The following is a 17440-nucleotide window of genomic DNA, read 5'->3' as shown; positions in this document are numbered from 1 at the left end:
GCATCATTTAATTAAGTTTTTTTTTTCTAATATGGGCATATTAATCAATTTGACTTTTGTCCGTGTCAAATATTTCCTGTCAAATATTAAATTAACTGATAGTCGTCGAAAGTGAAAAATTAAAATTAATTTTTTATAATATTATATAATCTAATTAACTACATCAGTAAAAAAAAGTTTGATTATATGTATTTTTTCTCTAGTTTTTACTAATTCAATTTTATATTTTTCAAAATAGTTACTTTTTAAAAAAAAATACGTAAATTTAATATTTTGTCATTTTTTTCGACTAAAACTCTTGAGTTCTAATTTTTTTAGTTAAACTTTAAAAAATAAAGTAATCAAATTGTTTTCTATTCAAAATTAATTAATTAAATACTAAAATTTAATAAAAAATCTAAAAAAATTATTAAGTCTTAATATTAAATTTTATAAAATATTTTTAGATTTTATAATTATTCATTAATCTTTTAATTTTTTACATAATATCAAGAATTAAATTTATTGATACAGTCAATTTCAAAAATATTAATATTTAGTCATGTATTAATTACCTTGTTGGGATTGCTTGATAAAGTGTTTTGATTTGACGTGTTGTATCTTTATTAGAGAAACAATATTCAATTGGATTATTGACTAACTTAATGTATTATCGTTGAAAAAAAAAAACATGACAGTGATATATTGTTATAATAAATTATAAAAAATATATTTAATGAATCTTATATAAATAATGATGACTTTTTATAGTTTATTATTATAAAAGTATAATAAATATTTGTTTCATATTAAAACTTTATTATTATTAATGATTTATTTTTAATCTTGAAAAGTTGAGATTAATTTTTTTATATACTATCTCAGGATATAATGTTATCATATTAATATTAATATATAAAATTATTCAAATCGTTGACTAAGAAATAAAGACCTCAACAAAGTTTTCATTGGCCATTACATACTCCTGGAAAATGTCACGGCTAATGCAAATTAATAAAATGTTTTCCCGTATAATATATTTTGAAATTGATAAAATTTAGAGTGAATTGCTTAAGTTGTTCTTCTAAATTTATACGCATCACCATTAATTTTTAAGAAATTTAAAATATTATCACATTAGTCTTTCCAGTAATTTATATCTAAAACTGTCTTTAAAAATATAATTCATCATCAAAATAATACTTAGCCCCTAAAATATTATTTTGTATTACTACTCTAGTCTTTTGTATAAACAAATATGATAGCATCTTAAATTTTAGAGCAACAAGTTTAGTGATAAAATTTTAAATAATTATATGAAATATGATAATATTTTAAATCTTTACATAATTATTTTAAATATTAAAATTTCTAAATGATTAATTATCATATGTAACTTAGTGAATGTTCATTTTAAAATTTAATCTATTGACTAATTATTATTCTATTAATAATACTTTTTCTTCTAAAATATATATATCTTTTAAAATAGCAATTCTTAAGAAAATTAGAAAATATTTATTCACTTCATGCCTAAATCCGTCTTTCTTTCTACTTTCTAATCTAACGTTGTATATTAAAAAAAAATCAGTTTAAATGTGTTAATTATCAATTTTTTTATACTTTGATTTATTTTAAATTCCATTAAAATTTTTTATCATTTTATGACAAGTGTATTATGCAGTATTGTTTATCGTCTTTCTCCTTGTATCTGTGACTTATCTCTTGCGTCTTTTCTTGTTTCTTTTCTTTTAATCTTTATCTTCTTGACACTAACACCAATCATTCACCACAAATCTCAAATTATAAATAAATTAACTTTTTAAATACCTATTTAAACTATATTTTTAGACTTTGCTTTAAGATTCTAAAACACGTTATTCTTCTCAGTGAAAGCTTCAAAAGTCATAGTACATGAAAAATCAATAAAATAAAAATTAGGAAATATGAATGTTTTCGATTCAGATATGTTGAAAATTGAAAATGAACATTTAAAAAGTTAGGTTGCTTATAGTTTAGGATTTGGGGTAGTTATTTGGTATTGGTGAGTTTTGAATATAAGAAGACAAAGATAATAAAAAAAAGAAGAAGAAATAAGATCATAAATCTGATCAAGAAGACAATGAACAGCATTACACAAAACACATGCACAAAACGAAAAAATAAAGTTAGGATTTTTAACAGAAAAGAACCTATTTAAAACTTTTGTAAAAGTTAGATGACTAAAGTAAAAGTTAGAGGATAAAATAAATTTTACCTTAAAGTTAAGGAGAAAAAAACTAATTTAGCCTAAAAACTTTTAATTAAAATTAGAGTTTTCTTTTATCAACCTATAAAATAAAAATTAATGTTAAAATTTTAATGCTAATTGTTATAATAAAAAGTAATTTAAGTGAAAAATTACATTAAAGAGTAAAAATATATTCAATATTTTTTAAAAATAATTTACAACTATTAAATACTTAAATACAAATCTAAAAATTGAGATTAACTACTTTTTAAAACTTAATTGAAACAAAACTACAAAAACACATGTATTACATCTAATTAATTCTGTCCAAATTAAAATACCTGATATCTCTTACTTTTTATTCGATTAACATTAATAATTGTGTACGGTGATCTTCAGAAAGAAAAATTATTTTTAGTACCCACCCACGAGAGTCTCACTGAATAACTTTTTATTTAAGTCAATAAATTTTAATGTAATAAATTCAAGTTTATTGAGGGAGAGACAAAAAGAGTGATGATTACATCCTTGCATTTTGTAGAGATACCAATTGCCCTCCTAATTAAACATGGATAATTTTTTTTATATTTATAAATTTTCTTAATTTTCATCAAAAATATCAAATACTTCTTATTTACTTAAAATAATAAATTAGCATTTTTTATTTGATAATTATTTTATAAAATAATAAAAGAATTACCTAAACAAATATATATTATAGTTAAAAAAAAACAATTAAACAACAATACTTAATATTGGTTAAAAAAATATTAAGTTACTTTTAAGTAATAATTTAATATGTTTTATTAAAAATATTTATTATATTGAGAATATAAAAATATAACACGGTATAAAAGAAAAATTAAAATTTAATTCTTCACAAATATTATAACAGGATTAAGTGTTAGAATTACTTAGAACAATAAAAATTGATAAGTCAATAAATGGTTTAGAGCAAAATTTTTCTAATTAATAACAAAATGAGTCAAACTTACCCACTATGACTCGGCTCAATAATAATAATTATAAAATTTTATTCACTAATAATTGTAAAGTTATTACAAATAAATCTAATAATAATAATTATTTATAATATAAGACTAAATAACATAATTCACTATTTTAATATCTAATTAAATTAAATTTATAATAAAAATTTATTTATATCAATTTATATATAAAATATTTAATACAGTAAATGTTTTTTAATAAAAAAAATCATTCTTTGATGTTGAACTATTTTGCCTAACTTAATACGTGTCACATAATGGTGGTAATGCAAGTCCAATTTAAAATTTTAAAATAATTTACATTTTTAAAATAATAGTATGCATTCAACCATTTGTAAGTGACCTACTTTGTAATATTTTTTAAAAAATATTTTAAAATATATTAAAGATAAAATATTATATTAAAAATTTAAAAAATATATATTAAAATTTAAAACATTCATTACCTATTCACAAGTTTAAGATAAAAATATCATTAAATTACTTCATTTGATAAAATTAACAAAAAAATTACTCCAAATATTTAAATTTTTTTTTTTTAAATTGTACCTTCCATTACAATTATCTCACTTTTTATTATAATCTAAAATCAAATATTAACTATATTAACAATTTTTAATATAAAATAATAATTTTAATTGCTTAAATAATATTTTTAATTTAAAATAAATATTACCTAAAAAAATACATTTCCTTTAAAAAAAAAATGTTTATTGTGGATGACCTATGGACCAGCTTATCTTGACCCCGCATAAGTTCAAACTTGAAGGACCAAACTAAAGTTGGAGATGTATTTAGACCTTCAATTGTAATGTTTAATTCCTGTTTTTGTTTTTTGCACGTATATTTGGGTAAACTCGTTGAATAAACTCATTTTATTGGTCCATTAAAAATTGAAATTAACAAGATTAATACTACATTGAATCTTATTTATAAAAAATAAATACATAATTTTAAAGATTCAAAAAATTATATATCATAAATTTATATAATTTTTCAAAAGTACTCATAATATTATTCAGTGTCTAATGTATTCATTTATGTATAAAAAATAAGTATCTTATTAAAAAGTTAGAAGATTAAAGTGAAAAAAATGAGAAGAAAAAATTAAATTTTATTTTAAAGTTAAGAGATGAAAAGATTAATTTTATTAAAAATTTTAGAATTAATATTCTTAAGATATTATTTAAGAGAATAATAATATATATATATAATATAATATAATATAATATTATATTATATTATAATGTATTCCAAAGTATAAAATATTAATTTTTTTAATACAAAAAATTACTTTTAACTCTTTAACAAATGTGTTAAGGATATTAAAAAATACTAAATATCTAAGATATTAATTGTACTCAAGTTATACAATATGTTCCATTATAATTAAAGGATATGTTCGAATATACCATTTAATTAAGCGTTTATTTAATATATCTTTTAATGATGACTTATGTTGTAATTTTAATTTTAAAAATTATTAAAATAACTTGACAATAAATTATTTTGATAATTTATACTAAATATTTTATTAAAAAAATTAAAAATATTATAAAATTCATAAACTCTTTAAAAGAGTTAAGAGACCCAAAAAATCTTCATAACCTATTAGATAAATGATTTATGGTCTGTTACATCTAATTATAAGTGAAAAATGCGGATTAAAAGTTGTAAAAACATGTTTTAAAAAATATTTTTAAAAGAAAAACACACGTATTAGAGTTGTCAAAATAATTATAATGTTTGAAAAAGTATTATAAGACAAAAAAGCATTAGTAAATGACGTAGAAGCTTTCAAAAAGAAAATTAAATATTTCATTGTAAAAAAAACTCAAAAGAAAAAGACGATGAAAAAAATTACCAATGCTATGTTTTCTTTTTTTCTTTTATGTTACAGACAAGAATGCTTTACTTTTGTCATAAAAGAATGTACAATCATGATTCAGATTTGGGTAATGGGTAATAATAATTTTTTAGAGGATAAATGCTCAAATTGGTTATCTAATGATGCAAGCGATATCATGTTGACCTCCAAAGATTTTTTTATCAAATGAGATCATTTTTAACGTAAACTATTCATTATTAACAAAAAGCACCGATTAACGTGCAAACATAAATTAGAGGTTTGAGATGAAATTCTCCTTTAAACACTTTAAAAGAACATATTTAGATAATTAACTTGATATTATATATATATATATATATATATATATATATATATATATAAACACTTTAAAGGAACATATTTAGATAATTAACTTGATATATATCTGAATTTCATGTTTAGAGAGAAAAGAATTTTGAAGTTAATTAAATATGAGTAAGAAAATTTTTTAAACCCTCTAAAACTTTATTAATATTATTTTTTTAATTATTCCATTTTGAGAGTTTTAATGACTAATATATTTTAATTTATTATTTTTAGTTTTATTTTTAAATTAAATATTTAATATGGTTTAGAGTTAGAATAGTAAAAAAAAATTTGTTTTTAAAAATATTAATTTTTTTAGAGAAAATTTTTTTATATTCTTTAAAAAAGACAAAAAAATATATGAATAAAAAATATAATAATGATATTTACATGTTAAAATCTTTCTTATTTTTTTCTGTTATTATTAAATATTTAAATAAGTGAAAAAATTTATTTTCTTTTTTCTTTTTTTCTGTTTTTTTTCTTCAAATCCTTTTTTTTCTTTTTTTCTAAACTTTTAAACAAAGCGTAGAGTATCAATTTGAATTATTATTCAAAATTTGAATCCTACCATTTTTTTTTAAATTAAGACTTTTTTGGGATTTTGTGTTGAAGAGAAAATATGAGTTAATGATTACTATTTGAAGTTAATTAAATACGGAACAAACAGTTAGAAGTTTTTTAAAATCCCTTAAACCCTCTTAACCTTGTATTTTTTAGTTCTTCACTTGGGGTATTATTTTTTTTTGAAAAATTATAAAAGTAAAAATAGAAATTTAGAAATATTTATTTTGAGAAAAAATATTTAATATTTAATTTTTTTGAAAAAATTAAAAAGACAAAAAAATGTATAAATAAAAAGAGTAATTATGTCATCTACATGTTAAATTCCTCACTCTTCTTTCTCAATATTAAACATCTAAATAAGAAAAAGGTTTAACTCTCTTTCTCTTTCTTTCTCCAATCTTCTTAAGCTTTTTAAATCATTTTTTTATATCCTCTGAACTTCCAAACAAAGTTTAACTAAAAACATGGATATAATAATTATATATTAGCAAAAGAAATTGCATGAAGATAAATCATTAACAGAACCAGTATAAGAAATGTGTCATTTAGCGTTTATTTATTAACGGCAGTTAGCAATAATTGCTAGTAAAATATATAAAAAATAACATTTAATGACAGTTTTAATAACTGCTACAAAAAATATGAGATTTAGTGATAGTTTTCTGCAACTACCGTAAAAATTGTGGGATGTAGTGGCGATTTTCTATAACCACTGCAAAAAATATAGGATTTAATGTCAATAACAAAATATAAGAAACACCACCCTACTCCACCCATTCTCTTTCATCTACTCAAAGCTACCCTTTCACCTTCACTTTGACCTCATTAAATTCTACTACCACCCTACTCTTTGCCACTGCCGCCATTGGTACTACCATCAAAGTGTCTTCTTCAACTATGACAACTCGTAATCTTCTATTATCTTTTTCACTTCTTTCAAAACTCTACACTATAAATTATATAACATATATATTATAATGTTAAAAAATAAATGAAATGTGAACTCAAAGAGTAAAAAAAAATAGAGAGTAGAAAATAAGGACAGGAGAAAAGTGTGAAACCAAACTTTAAAACAGAGCACTATTACTTGTTGTGTTGTTTAATTTTTGAATTTCAAATTTCAATGGCAGTTCAAAACCTCCACTAAATAACTACTGCAAATTTAAAAATATAACAACAGTTCAAAATTGTCACAAATTTAACTTTGTGTCGTCAATTTTAATGTCAGTTTCATAACCGCTGAAATAAAATTTAGAGGCGATTAAAATTGCTGTTAATCTTAAAATTTAACCGCTACAAATTAGTGATTTTTTTATAGTGAACAGTGATAAATTGATTTTAATTTAAATAAAAGGATAAGTAATAGAAAATATTAACATTAATATATACAGTTGAGATTTTTTTATTATTAAAATACATATTTATTAAAAATTTATAATTGAATATATTAAATGTGTTTTTTAATAAATTTTTCTATTTTTAAATATTTAAATTTAATAACAAAATCTTAAATAATATAATATATTTAATTTTGATGAAGTGTCAATATAAAAAGTTTTATATTTGTATTTAATGATACATGCACAATTTTATTTAAGGAGTTTGACATTTGATATATTTTTAAATTAGTTAAAGTCATTAAATAATATTACACGGTTGAATGTAGTGTAATCTTTTTTTTTTCCTCTGAATTTTGTGGTTGAGTCCCATTAAGGCACATATTAATTTTTTAAATATATCATATTAAATATTTTTATTATTTTAAAAAATTGAATAATTTTTACATTATAAATATTTTATTTGATCAAATATTTAATTTTTATTTTCATTTAACTTGTAATTTTTTAATACATGAAAATCATACTCATTATCCTTAATTGTAAAATACATATTTTGTTTAGGTAATTGTCCATGATAAAAAAAAAGTCACAAACATAATATTTCCAGAACCTCAAAAAAAAAAAAAAAAACAGTAACTAGACATTAAAGCGCTTGCTTATTTAATTTTGAAAAAGAAAAGAGTACCAAGACTTAATAATCTTGCAAAATACTTTGCCTAAGCCTTTTCATTCTTTTTTACTTTTTCTTTTCTTTGTTTGAAAGTAGAGTGATGAAAGGGGTATTTTAATTGCCCTTACTGAATGGACAATATCGGTAGCATGGGTTTGTGTAATAAGGATCAGATCAATTGAAAAAAAAAAGTTTTGTCTAACAGTTATTGAGCTTGTAAAGTTATCGAAAGTGTTAAATGAGAAATAGGGCTATTTGAGTTTCTAATGTATTAAAAATATATTTTTTATTTTCTTAAATAACATATTAAAAACATCTGTTGATAAAATATTAACACATTTTGAGGGTGAAATAACTTTGTATGTATTCTCACTCTTGCCGAGGAATAAATAGGAAAGGTATATATGGTGAGAGAAAATATGATTTGTAATTATTATCAATAGGGCGTGCGATATCCACTTGCAGAAAAAATGGAAGCCTCTTCCAGGTGTGTATTTTCTTTTAAACAAAAGCATAGTGGGAGCAAACAAGGTAGGGAATATTGCTAACATAATAGATATAGCTAGGTGATTCCCAATGGAAGAAGATAACTAAGCAGTGGCTTTGATGTAGGATACTTAAAAAAGTAAAGATAAACATTCATGCATTTAGACAAATTCTTCTATCACTCAAGAGTTTAATTTGGTATACAAGACCAAAAGCTGAGCTAGATACGTAGATTATTATTTGGGATAACTCCTAGTGGTCAAGATTGCCGTAAACGATTGGCATACTCTCAAATCTCAATTAAACAAGTTGAATTACAAGATAATCAACATAATTCTTCATGCACAAGTCACTCACAGCTTAAAATAGACTAGTAAGTATAAGGTCATTGTCAAGAAACCTACAAAAGTACATACTTATTTGCTTTGTATTTTCTCTTTCTCTACTAAATTTATGGCATTAATTTGAATTTGACTTCCAATCTGTCCATAAAAAAAGGAAGGACAATTTTGTTCTCTATATTTTTCTCAATAGAGACAGAAGAAAATAATGTCTTTGGTGTGTGTATTCACCCTAAAAAAATTGTCTCCTCATTAAAAAGAGTGAGACCCAAAGAAAAAATCTCATTTTTTTTTATTTTGATTTTTCACTCTTCATTTCATAAAAATGAAATTTATATTCTTGTTACTTTAATCTGAGTAAACTCAGGAAGTTAGATGCACGTGTTCTCGAGGGTTCTGGATTTTTTACTTTTGAGAAGGAGATTTACTTGAAGATGCCCTTTATATATAGTAAGAATCTTTTTATCTCTTAATCAAGTTGAGATCACATTATTTTGTAAGTTATCTTTTTAAGTGATAAAATATTAATAAATTAGATAACAACCATTGATTGATAGTGTAATCCGTTTTTTTTTAATTAAAGATAAATAACACATTCTTATTTTCTTAGTCATCCAAACATTGTCTAAGGGCGAGTATAGAAAAAAAAATTGAGCGTACGTCGGAATACTATGAAAATTAAGATAATCTTAAAAACAAAAACTACTTTTTAGAAAACGCTGTTGTCTTTATCTGATAAAAAAAAAGATATTATATATAATATTTGCGAAAAAAGAAAAAGAAGGTCAAAAAGTGTAGGAACGTGGAATATCAAATATGGAAAACGGCGTCGTGAGTAAATAGACAGCACAGTGACACGTGTCATTCATTTTTTCAATTTGTTTCACACTTTCATCTCATTGGTTTGTCGTGAACTGCACGCGTGACGAACGGTCAAACATCAGGTGCTAAACCACTGCTCAGAAGCCGGAGAAAAAGCCTTTTCTATTTTTCTTTTCTATATTCTTTCGAACAAATAATATTTTTTATTAATCAAGTTGAATACAAACTGCAGATTTTTTTTCTTTTTACAATATCACATAATTTCTATTTTAGGAAAAATACTTGATAGTTTCAAAATTGCCTGTTATTGACTGTAACATCATTGAATAATTCACCGCTTCCACATTTTTACCAATTTCTGATTGTGTATTATTATTACACTGTGGTTTTTGCAGTCACTGTCGCATGATTCAATTTTTTTAATGTATTTAAAAATAAAATGAACGTGAGAAATTTTGCATACATTTCAAAATAGTATCATGAATGAAAATGCCTTAAGAAGAAAATAAGATATCAGGGAAAAATTAATCATGAGGATGATGTAATGTTAATGGGACAGGTGAAAATGGTAGAAGCAGCAAGGCAAATTAGCAATGGCACACACCCCATGCAAGCGAAAAGCACCCCACCTTATTGGGGAGATATTGGCCATCCATGTGACAATTGGAGATACACTAATAATCATCTAAATTTTATTTTTATTTTCTCCTCGTACTTTTTCAAAAAGAAAATGAAAATGTTTTGTATATATTAAAAGTTATAGAACTTTTATTGTCTTATTTAACTTTTAAAAAAATGTTTTTAATATGTGCACATGTGTGTGATCAATATTTAATTTGAAGTTCTACATTAGAACTCCATCATGTGGAAAATTTATTTGGGCTAATAATAATTATAAAGTGGAAGTAAAAATAGTTTTGAGTTTTAGGATAAGTTCTAACCTAAAAAAGATATCTTCAGACAAAAAAATATATACAAAATAACCCTTATTGCATATTATGAAAGTACATATATCCCTCATAATTAATTGGTGGCAAAGTAAAATGGGATTAATGAAAAATGAGGTAGAATTTCACTTAATGAGACATTTAAAACTGAATAGATGCAAAAGCTAGTATGTGTAGCACTGCTGGTGATTATATTCGATAATGTATAGTGTACTGTTTTCGTGTTCTAATAGACTAGTGTAGCTCCACACTTTTCTGAATTTCATTTAATACAAGTATTTCTTTTGGTCTTAAATAATTTTATGATATATATAGCTTAAAGCTGCAAAGAGTAGGACTTGGTAGCATGCACACACTAGTTGCTGTTTGAAGCAAAGAGAAGGAAGAGAGAGAAGAGACAGAGGGGGTTTAGTTTTTGGCATTGGTGCTTGTGCTATATACAAGTGGAAAAGAAAGAAAGAAAGAAGCAGTATGAGGGTCAGTGTGATGAGTGGTTTCACTGAAAGGTTGGTTTCTTTTGAAGATGGAGAAAAAAAGAGAAGACAAGGACTCTAATACAAGCCACTCACTCATGCTTAGGTCCGCGTGCTTTGATGCTAACTTATGGCCTTTAATTTGATTGCTTTGTGGCCTTTGAAACAAAGATCTGCTACGTGCCCTTTTTCGCAGGTTTTGTTCTACTTTTCACTTTGGTTGGATTCCTTGTCAACCCATATGAGATTCTCATATTCTCAACATAACATGGACCCTTGTACTCATTTTGACAAAATGGGGTGGTGAAGGTGAATCAAAAGGAGGTTTTTTGGTTTGGTGGGATGCAACTTGTGAATTGAATTTGAAGACGTAGAAACACAGGTTCCTCTTAAGTTGAAGCGTAGAGAGTGGTGCAGCATAGGAATAGGATAGCATGGCTTCCGTAGAAGAAAAGATTAAAACTGTTGGAGTTGGAGGAGGACTTCTTGTTGGGGGTCAGACTCTAGTTGCTGAGATGAAACTGCTGAAAGAAATGCAGGAACATTCTGGTTTGTTTCAATCTTTTTATCTTTCTGAATATATAAATATTTGTAGTTATGAAACGCAAAAATCATTTTTTTTTTCTTTTTGGGTTGCATCTTAATGACAGGCTTGCTTGATTATGCTAATTTTTCAGGCGTCCGAAAGACTTTGAATTCAGAGTTATGGCATGCTTGTGCAGGCCCTCTTGTATCCTTGCCTCAGGTTGGAAGTCTTGTGTTTTACTTCCCTCAGGGACATAGTGAGCAGGTAAATGATTATGAATCTCTTGTTTTCAGAATTTCCAAGTTCTATAACTCCACCCCTGCTTTATTATCTCTTACTGAACAGAACAATTTGTTATTTGTATTGTAAGTTTCTTTTGTTTTGTATATTCAACTTGACAAGATAGATTCTGGGGTGAGCATTTGGTTCTTTTGATTGGCTGAAGCATGTGTGTATGTATTTGTGTGTGACCCTTTTCTCTAAATCTGAACAGGTGGCAGCTTCTACTAGAAGAACAGCAACCTCGCAGATTCCAAATTATCCCAATCTTCCATCTCAGTTGCTGTGTCAAGTACAAAATGTCACACTTCATGTGAGTGTGCTCAGCTGGTTCACCACTTGTGCTCATTTCAGCTTTAAATTATCTCAACTCTAAACAAAATTTTACCATTTTTTTATGTATGTTTTGATAGGCAGACAAGGAGACTGATGAAATCTATGCTCAAATGACTCTACAACCACTGAATTCTGTAAGCTTGGAAGTCTCAGTTTTGAAATTGTTGTTATTGAACATCTTGATGGCCAGATTAGCTGTGATGTATTGAACATTCTTCTCAGTTGTTAAGAATTTGTGTGTCAGGAAAAAGAAGTATTTCCTATATCTGATTTTGGGCTAAAGCATAGTAAACATCCCAGTGAGTTCTTCTGCAAAACATTGACGGCTAGTGACACAAGCACGCATGGTGGCTTTTCGGTTCCACGTAGGGCTGCAGAGAAGCTCTTTCCTCCATTGGTAAGGCTATAACACCAGCTGGTTGCAAATCATCTTTTGCCTGTGCTTGGGAAATGTTGTGCCTGATTTTGCATTTGATTAATATGTTTCCATTTCAGGATTACACAATTCAACCTCCAACACAAGAACTTGTTGTCCGAGATTTGCATGATAATACTTGGACATTTCGGCATATATACCGGGGTGAGGATGCTTTTGGCATTCAACTCATCAATTGATTTGGTAGAAGATAGGAACGAATGTTTTGTTGTTGATTCAATTTCATTTTAACCAACTGCATGCTTATTTTTGCTTCAAGTTATTGTTTGGCCTAAAAGCTTTCTGTTGAAAGCATTTTTTGCTTTTATCATTTAACCTTAAAGTGCTTTGCATTTTGTTATTCTAAAAGCTAAAAGGGATAGAGATTGGGTTAGAGTCCTTACATGCATTTTCTTTTACGTTTCTTATCAGGTCAACCAAAGCGACACCTTCTCACAACAGGATGGAGTTTGTTTGTAGGCTCAAAAAGGCTTAGAGCTGGTGATTCTGTTCTTTTTATCAGGTAATAATTGCTCAAGTATTTACTATGTTATCATATAGAGGACAGTATTTTCTAAACAAAGCAGCAAAACATTCTCTATTTGCATGTTATCTCTATGTAGGTAGCATGATTTTTGTGCAAAACGAAGGCTGCAAAATTCTTGTAACATTGTCTATTCTCCATGGTGACTTTGCAATAAAATGGATGCTACCAAAATGTATCTTTCAGTTATGACTAATGAGTGTCCTTGCATAACTTTCTTCATACTAAAAGTGACTTGTTTATTGCTACAAGGGATGAGAAATCACAATTACGAGTTGGTGTGAGGCGTGTTAATCGGCAACAGACAACACTTCCATCGTCAGTACTTTCTGCAGATAGCATGCACATTGGTGTTCTTGCTGCTGCAGCTCATGCTGCTGCTAATCGAAGTCCATTCACTATTTTCTACAATCCTAGGTATATTGAATATGTTCATATACATAACACATGTTTAAGATTTAATTTTGTTGCAAATATAGCTTGTGGTGTAATACCTATTTCTACTTGTAGGGCATGTCCTTCAGAATTTGTTATTCCGCTGGCTAAATACAGAAAAGCTGTATTTGGGACTCACGTCTCAGTTGGCATGAGATTTGGGATGATGTTTGAGACAGAAGAATCGGGTAAGCGCAGGTAATTTCCTGAATGCTTGGACTATGTTATAGCCACACATGCCAGCTGAACTATGTTTTTGTCTTGTCTGTAAAGACATGAACAAGCATGGAAATTGATGCATTCCTCATCTTTGTGCAGATATATGGGTACAATTGTTGGCATCAGTGATGTGGATCCTTTGAGGTGGCCAGGTTCTAAGTGGCGAAACATTCAGGTAGCTTAAGTTCTTGTCATCCGATCAAAAGCTTGCTTTTTTAACATTGGTTTGATATAAAGTTCTATCATTTATGATATATGGTCCAATCTAATGTTTCTAGCTCAGCACCAGAACAACTAAAAATTTCTATGGAAACAGGTGGAGTGGGATGAACCAGGGTGTGGTGATAAGCAGAATAGAGTTAGTGTATGGGAGATTGAGACTCCTGAAAGCCTTTTTATCTTTCCTTCTTTGACTTCAAGTCTAAAACGGCCATTACAATCTGGACTTTTGGGTAAGTTTGTTTGTTATATCTTTTTTTCCTACTTTGTAGATGAGTCTTCTATTTGATGACAAGTTGTGTTGGTTGGTAACTTGGTGCAGAAAATGAGTGGGGAACTTTGTTAAGAAGACCTTTTATAAGAGTTCCTGAAAATGGGACAATGGAGCTCTCAAACTCAATACCAAATCTCTACTCCGAACACCTGATGAAAATGCTTTTAAAACCTCAGCTTATTAACAATAATGGAGCATTTTTATCTGTCATGCAACAAGAATCTGCTGCTATGAGAGCTCCCTTGCAAGAGATGATGAAGACCACACTAGCAACACACACCCAAAAAGTTCATCTTGCATGCACAGAGAACACGTCACTGAAAAATCTACATTCTCAGTCTATTCCTGACCAACCTAATGCCTTAAACATGCAATCACTGTTGAAAAGTGATCAACCTGAAAAGTTGCAGCCTCTGCCTATAGGAACAGTTACTGATAAGTCAAAAATAGAATCTGAAGTGTTACCTGATCATATGATTGACTACCCTTCCGTGGAAGGCTGCAACATTGAAAAAGTGGCAGCAAATCCTGTTAACCAACAAGGCCTAGCAAGTCAATTGACATTCCATAATCAAAACCAGAATCCATTACTCACTCAATCTAATCCATGGCCTATGCAACCTCAGTTAGAGTCATCCATACCACATCCTCAACTGATTGATGTGGGCCAAGCTGATTCTGCTATTGTAAATGGCCTACTTCCTCAGCTAGAAATTGATGAATGGATGGTGTATGCTTCTTCCCAACCTTTTGCTGGGCAAAACAGATCAACTTTGCCTTTGTCAGACTTGCAAGAACATAGCTCACTTCAACCTCAAGCAGTGAATCCCTCTTTAACTTCAGTGAACCAAGAAGTGTGGGATCATTATGTCAAGAATTTGAAGTTTTTATCTCAATCAGATCAGCTAACATCAGTCTGTCAGCCGGGGTTGTATGGCCTCAATGGCATGTCTAGTTCAAACAATTTGAGGGATCTCTCAGCTGAGAGCAACAACCAAAGTGAGATTTGTGTCAATGTTGATGTTAGCAACAGTGTAAGTACTACCATGGTTGATCCTTCTACTTCAAGCACCATTTTGGATGAGTTGTGCACAATGAAAGACAGAGAATTTCAGAATCCACAAGATTGCATGGTGGGCAACTTGAGCTCAAGTCAGGATGTCCAGTCTCAGATAACCTCAGCAAGTCTAGCAGAGTCACATGCCTTTCCGCTGAGAGACATCGCTGACAACTCAGGTGGTACTTCTTCAAGCCATGTTGATTTTGATGAAAGCAGCTTTCTACAGAATAACTCATGGCAGCAAGTACCTGCACCAATTCGAACCTACACAAAGGTTTGTAGTAGAAAAAAATTCCACATTTGCACATAATTCATGTAATGTTTATTCTTGCAATATTATTTGGCTCAACATCTTTAATTATGTATATTATCATGGTTTTGATTGTTTTTTTGGGATGACAGGTGCAAAAGGCAGGTTCTGTAGGAAGATCAATTGATGTCACCACTTTCAAGAACTATGAGGAGTTGATCCGTGCAATTGAATGCATGTTTGGACTTGATGGTTTGCTGAATGACACTAAAGGTTCAGGATGGAAATTGGTATATGTAGATTATGAGAATGATGTTCTACTTGTCGGGGATGATCCTTGGGAGTAAGTTTCTTACTTACCTCCTCATGTAATGTGTGATGATATTTCATGCACCAGTTTAATAGCAGGCTTAGATATGCTTAGAATACTTTTTGAACCAAGATAATAGGCTTAATATTCTTTGTCCAAATGCTGTGTGTAGGGAATTTGTGGGCTGTGTTCGCTGCATCAGAATTCTATCACCTTCAGAAGTTCAGCAGATGAGTGAAGAGGGGATGAAGCTTCTAAACAGTGGAGCTTTGCAAGGGATCAATGTTTGAATGTCACTAAGTCATGCTTTACAACTGGTTTTATTGGCCATTCTATCTTTTTGAAAAACAAAGGCATTGGCTATGGGAGAAGTCATATATTGCCTTATCCTTGGTGTCAGTCATGTGATGTATGAACTAATGGGCACACTCGTTTGACAAGATTGGAGCCTTTGTAGGTAATGGAACAAACCCTGAAGATGGAAGTGTTTGTTTATTATGACAGATCAAAGGTTGTAAGATGTTCCAATGAGTCAAGGGTTACATACCTAATGTTGTAAGGCATTCTTGCTGGGAAGTGGAAATATTATGCTTTATTATCATTAATACGCATTAAAACCTTTCCAAATATTTAACCATCCAATGCTACCTTATTTCCATCCCAGTTTGGTTATAAGCCTGAATTAAGTAAATAAAACAGCAAAACAATAAAATTAAAATTAAAGGAAATGAACACTAAAAATGAATAACAATTCAACTCGGACACGGTCGTATAACGATATTTAAAAACTATAAAATAAGGCTAAATTCTAACATATAAAACTAGTGTAATTATTATGATACTATTATTCCATGTTGACATTAAAGATTAAAAATAAATGAATAAAAATTATTAAATATGCGTTTTAAAGTGTTCTTGCTTGTGGACCATTCATTTATTTTCCTATGTTTGCAAGCAAAATAACAAACAACAGACGAGGCAATCCAGTACGGCCGGTAGCATGTAAAGCCACTTCAGTCCCATAATGAATGGGCTAAAGAGAACGTATAATCAGTGATTGTGACAATGTTTTTGTCAATTTCGAGATTTATATGCTTTGTAAAGGTCAGATATTACCTGTTTTTAAACTTAATAGTTTAAGACTTTCACTCCTGTTTGGATCACAAGATCAACTTACGGAAAAATTATTATAAAAAAATAATATAAAAATAAATAAATTTTTCTATGAATTAAAAATAATTTATCTCTTTTTAAGGAAGTTAAATAAAACTAACATCTAAAAAATAGAAAAATAATTTTTTTATATTATCTTTATTTTCTTACAAAAATTTATTTACAAGCTCACCTAAATAGAGCCTGAGTTCAGTTTTGATAAATTTCTATAAAAAATTTGTAAAAGAAAAAGTTATTATAATTTTTTTCATGTTAAAAATAACTTGTCTCTTCAAATTTTAGAAAAGTTAAATGAATTTTTTAATAAAATAAAGAAATATAAATTATTTATATTACAAGAG

General features: G+C 27.6%; 1 protein-coding gene across 2 annotated transcripts; it reads left to right on the top strand.

Moving 5' to 3' along the window:
* The first annotated feature begins 11237 nt into the window (after positions 1-11237).
* On the top strand, positions 11238-16550 carry LOC113846862 (auxin response factor 5-like). Of its 2 annotated transcripts, XM_027475568.1 has the most exons (14): positions 11238-11608; positions 11737-11849; positions 12079-12177; positions 12278-12334; positions 12445-12597; positions 12696-12780; positions 13048-13138; positions 13412-13576; positions 13670-13792; positions 13913-13988; positions 14130-14265; positions 14355-15640; positions 15769-15959; positions 16099-16550. In XM_027475568.1, the coding sequence occupies exons 1-14, from the start codon at positions 11494-11496 to the stop codon at positions 16214-16216; spliced, it is 2808 nt and encodes a 935-aa protein (XP_027331369.1). In that variant the 5' UTR covers positions 11238-11493; the 3' UTR covers positions 16217-16550. The 2 variants fall into 2 exon arrangements, with proteins under 2 accessions (XP_027331369.1, XP_027331370.1); XM_027475569.1 differs by lacking the exons at positions 11238-11608; positions 11737-11849 and having other exon boundaries at positions 12073-12177; positions 12282-12334; positions 16099-16223.
* Positions 16551-17440: the final 890 nt, after the last annotated feature.

This window comes from Abrus precatorius, unplaced genomic scaffold, assembly GCF_003935025.1.
Source record: "Abrus precatorius isolate BTA unplaced genomic scaffold, Abrus_2018 Scaffold8, whole genome shotgun sequence".
NCBI lineage: Eukaryota > Viridiplantae > Streptophyta > Magnoliopsida > Fabales > Fabaceae > Abrus > Abrus precatorius.
This window is presented reverse-complemented; position numbering and strand designations above follow the sequence as displayed.

What these genes read in the sequence shown, in the direction of transcription:
- LOC113846862 (XM_027475568.1), top strand. Translation starts at nt 11,494, where the DNA reads ATGGCTTCCGTAGAAGAAAAGATTAAAACTGTTGGAGTTGGAGGAGGA. An exon ending in CTAAGTGGCGAAACATTCAG is followed by an intron (nt 13,989 to 14,129) that starts GTAGCTTAAGTT and finishes CTATGGAAACAG; the next exon opens with GTGGAGTGGGATGAACCAGG. An exon ending in ATTACAATCTGGACTTTTGG is followed by an intron (nt 14,266 to 14,354) that starts GTAAGTTTGTTT and finishes AACTTGGTGCAG; the next exon opens with AAAATGAGTGGGGAACTTTG.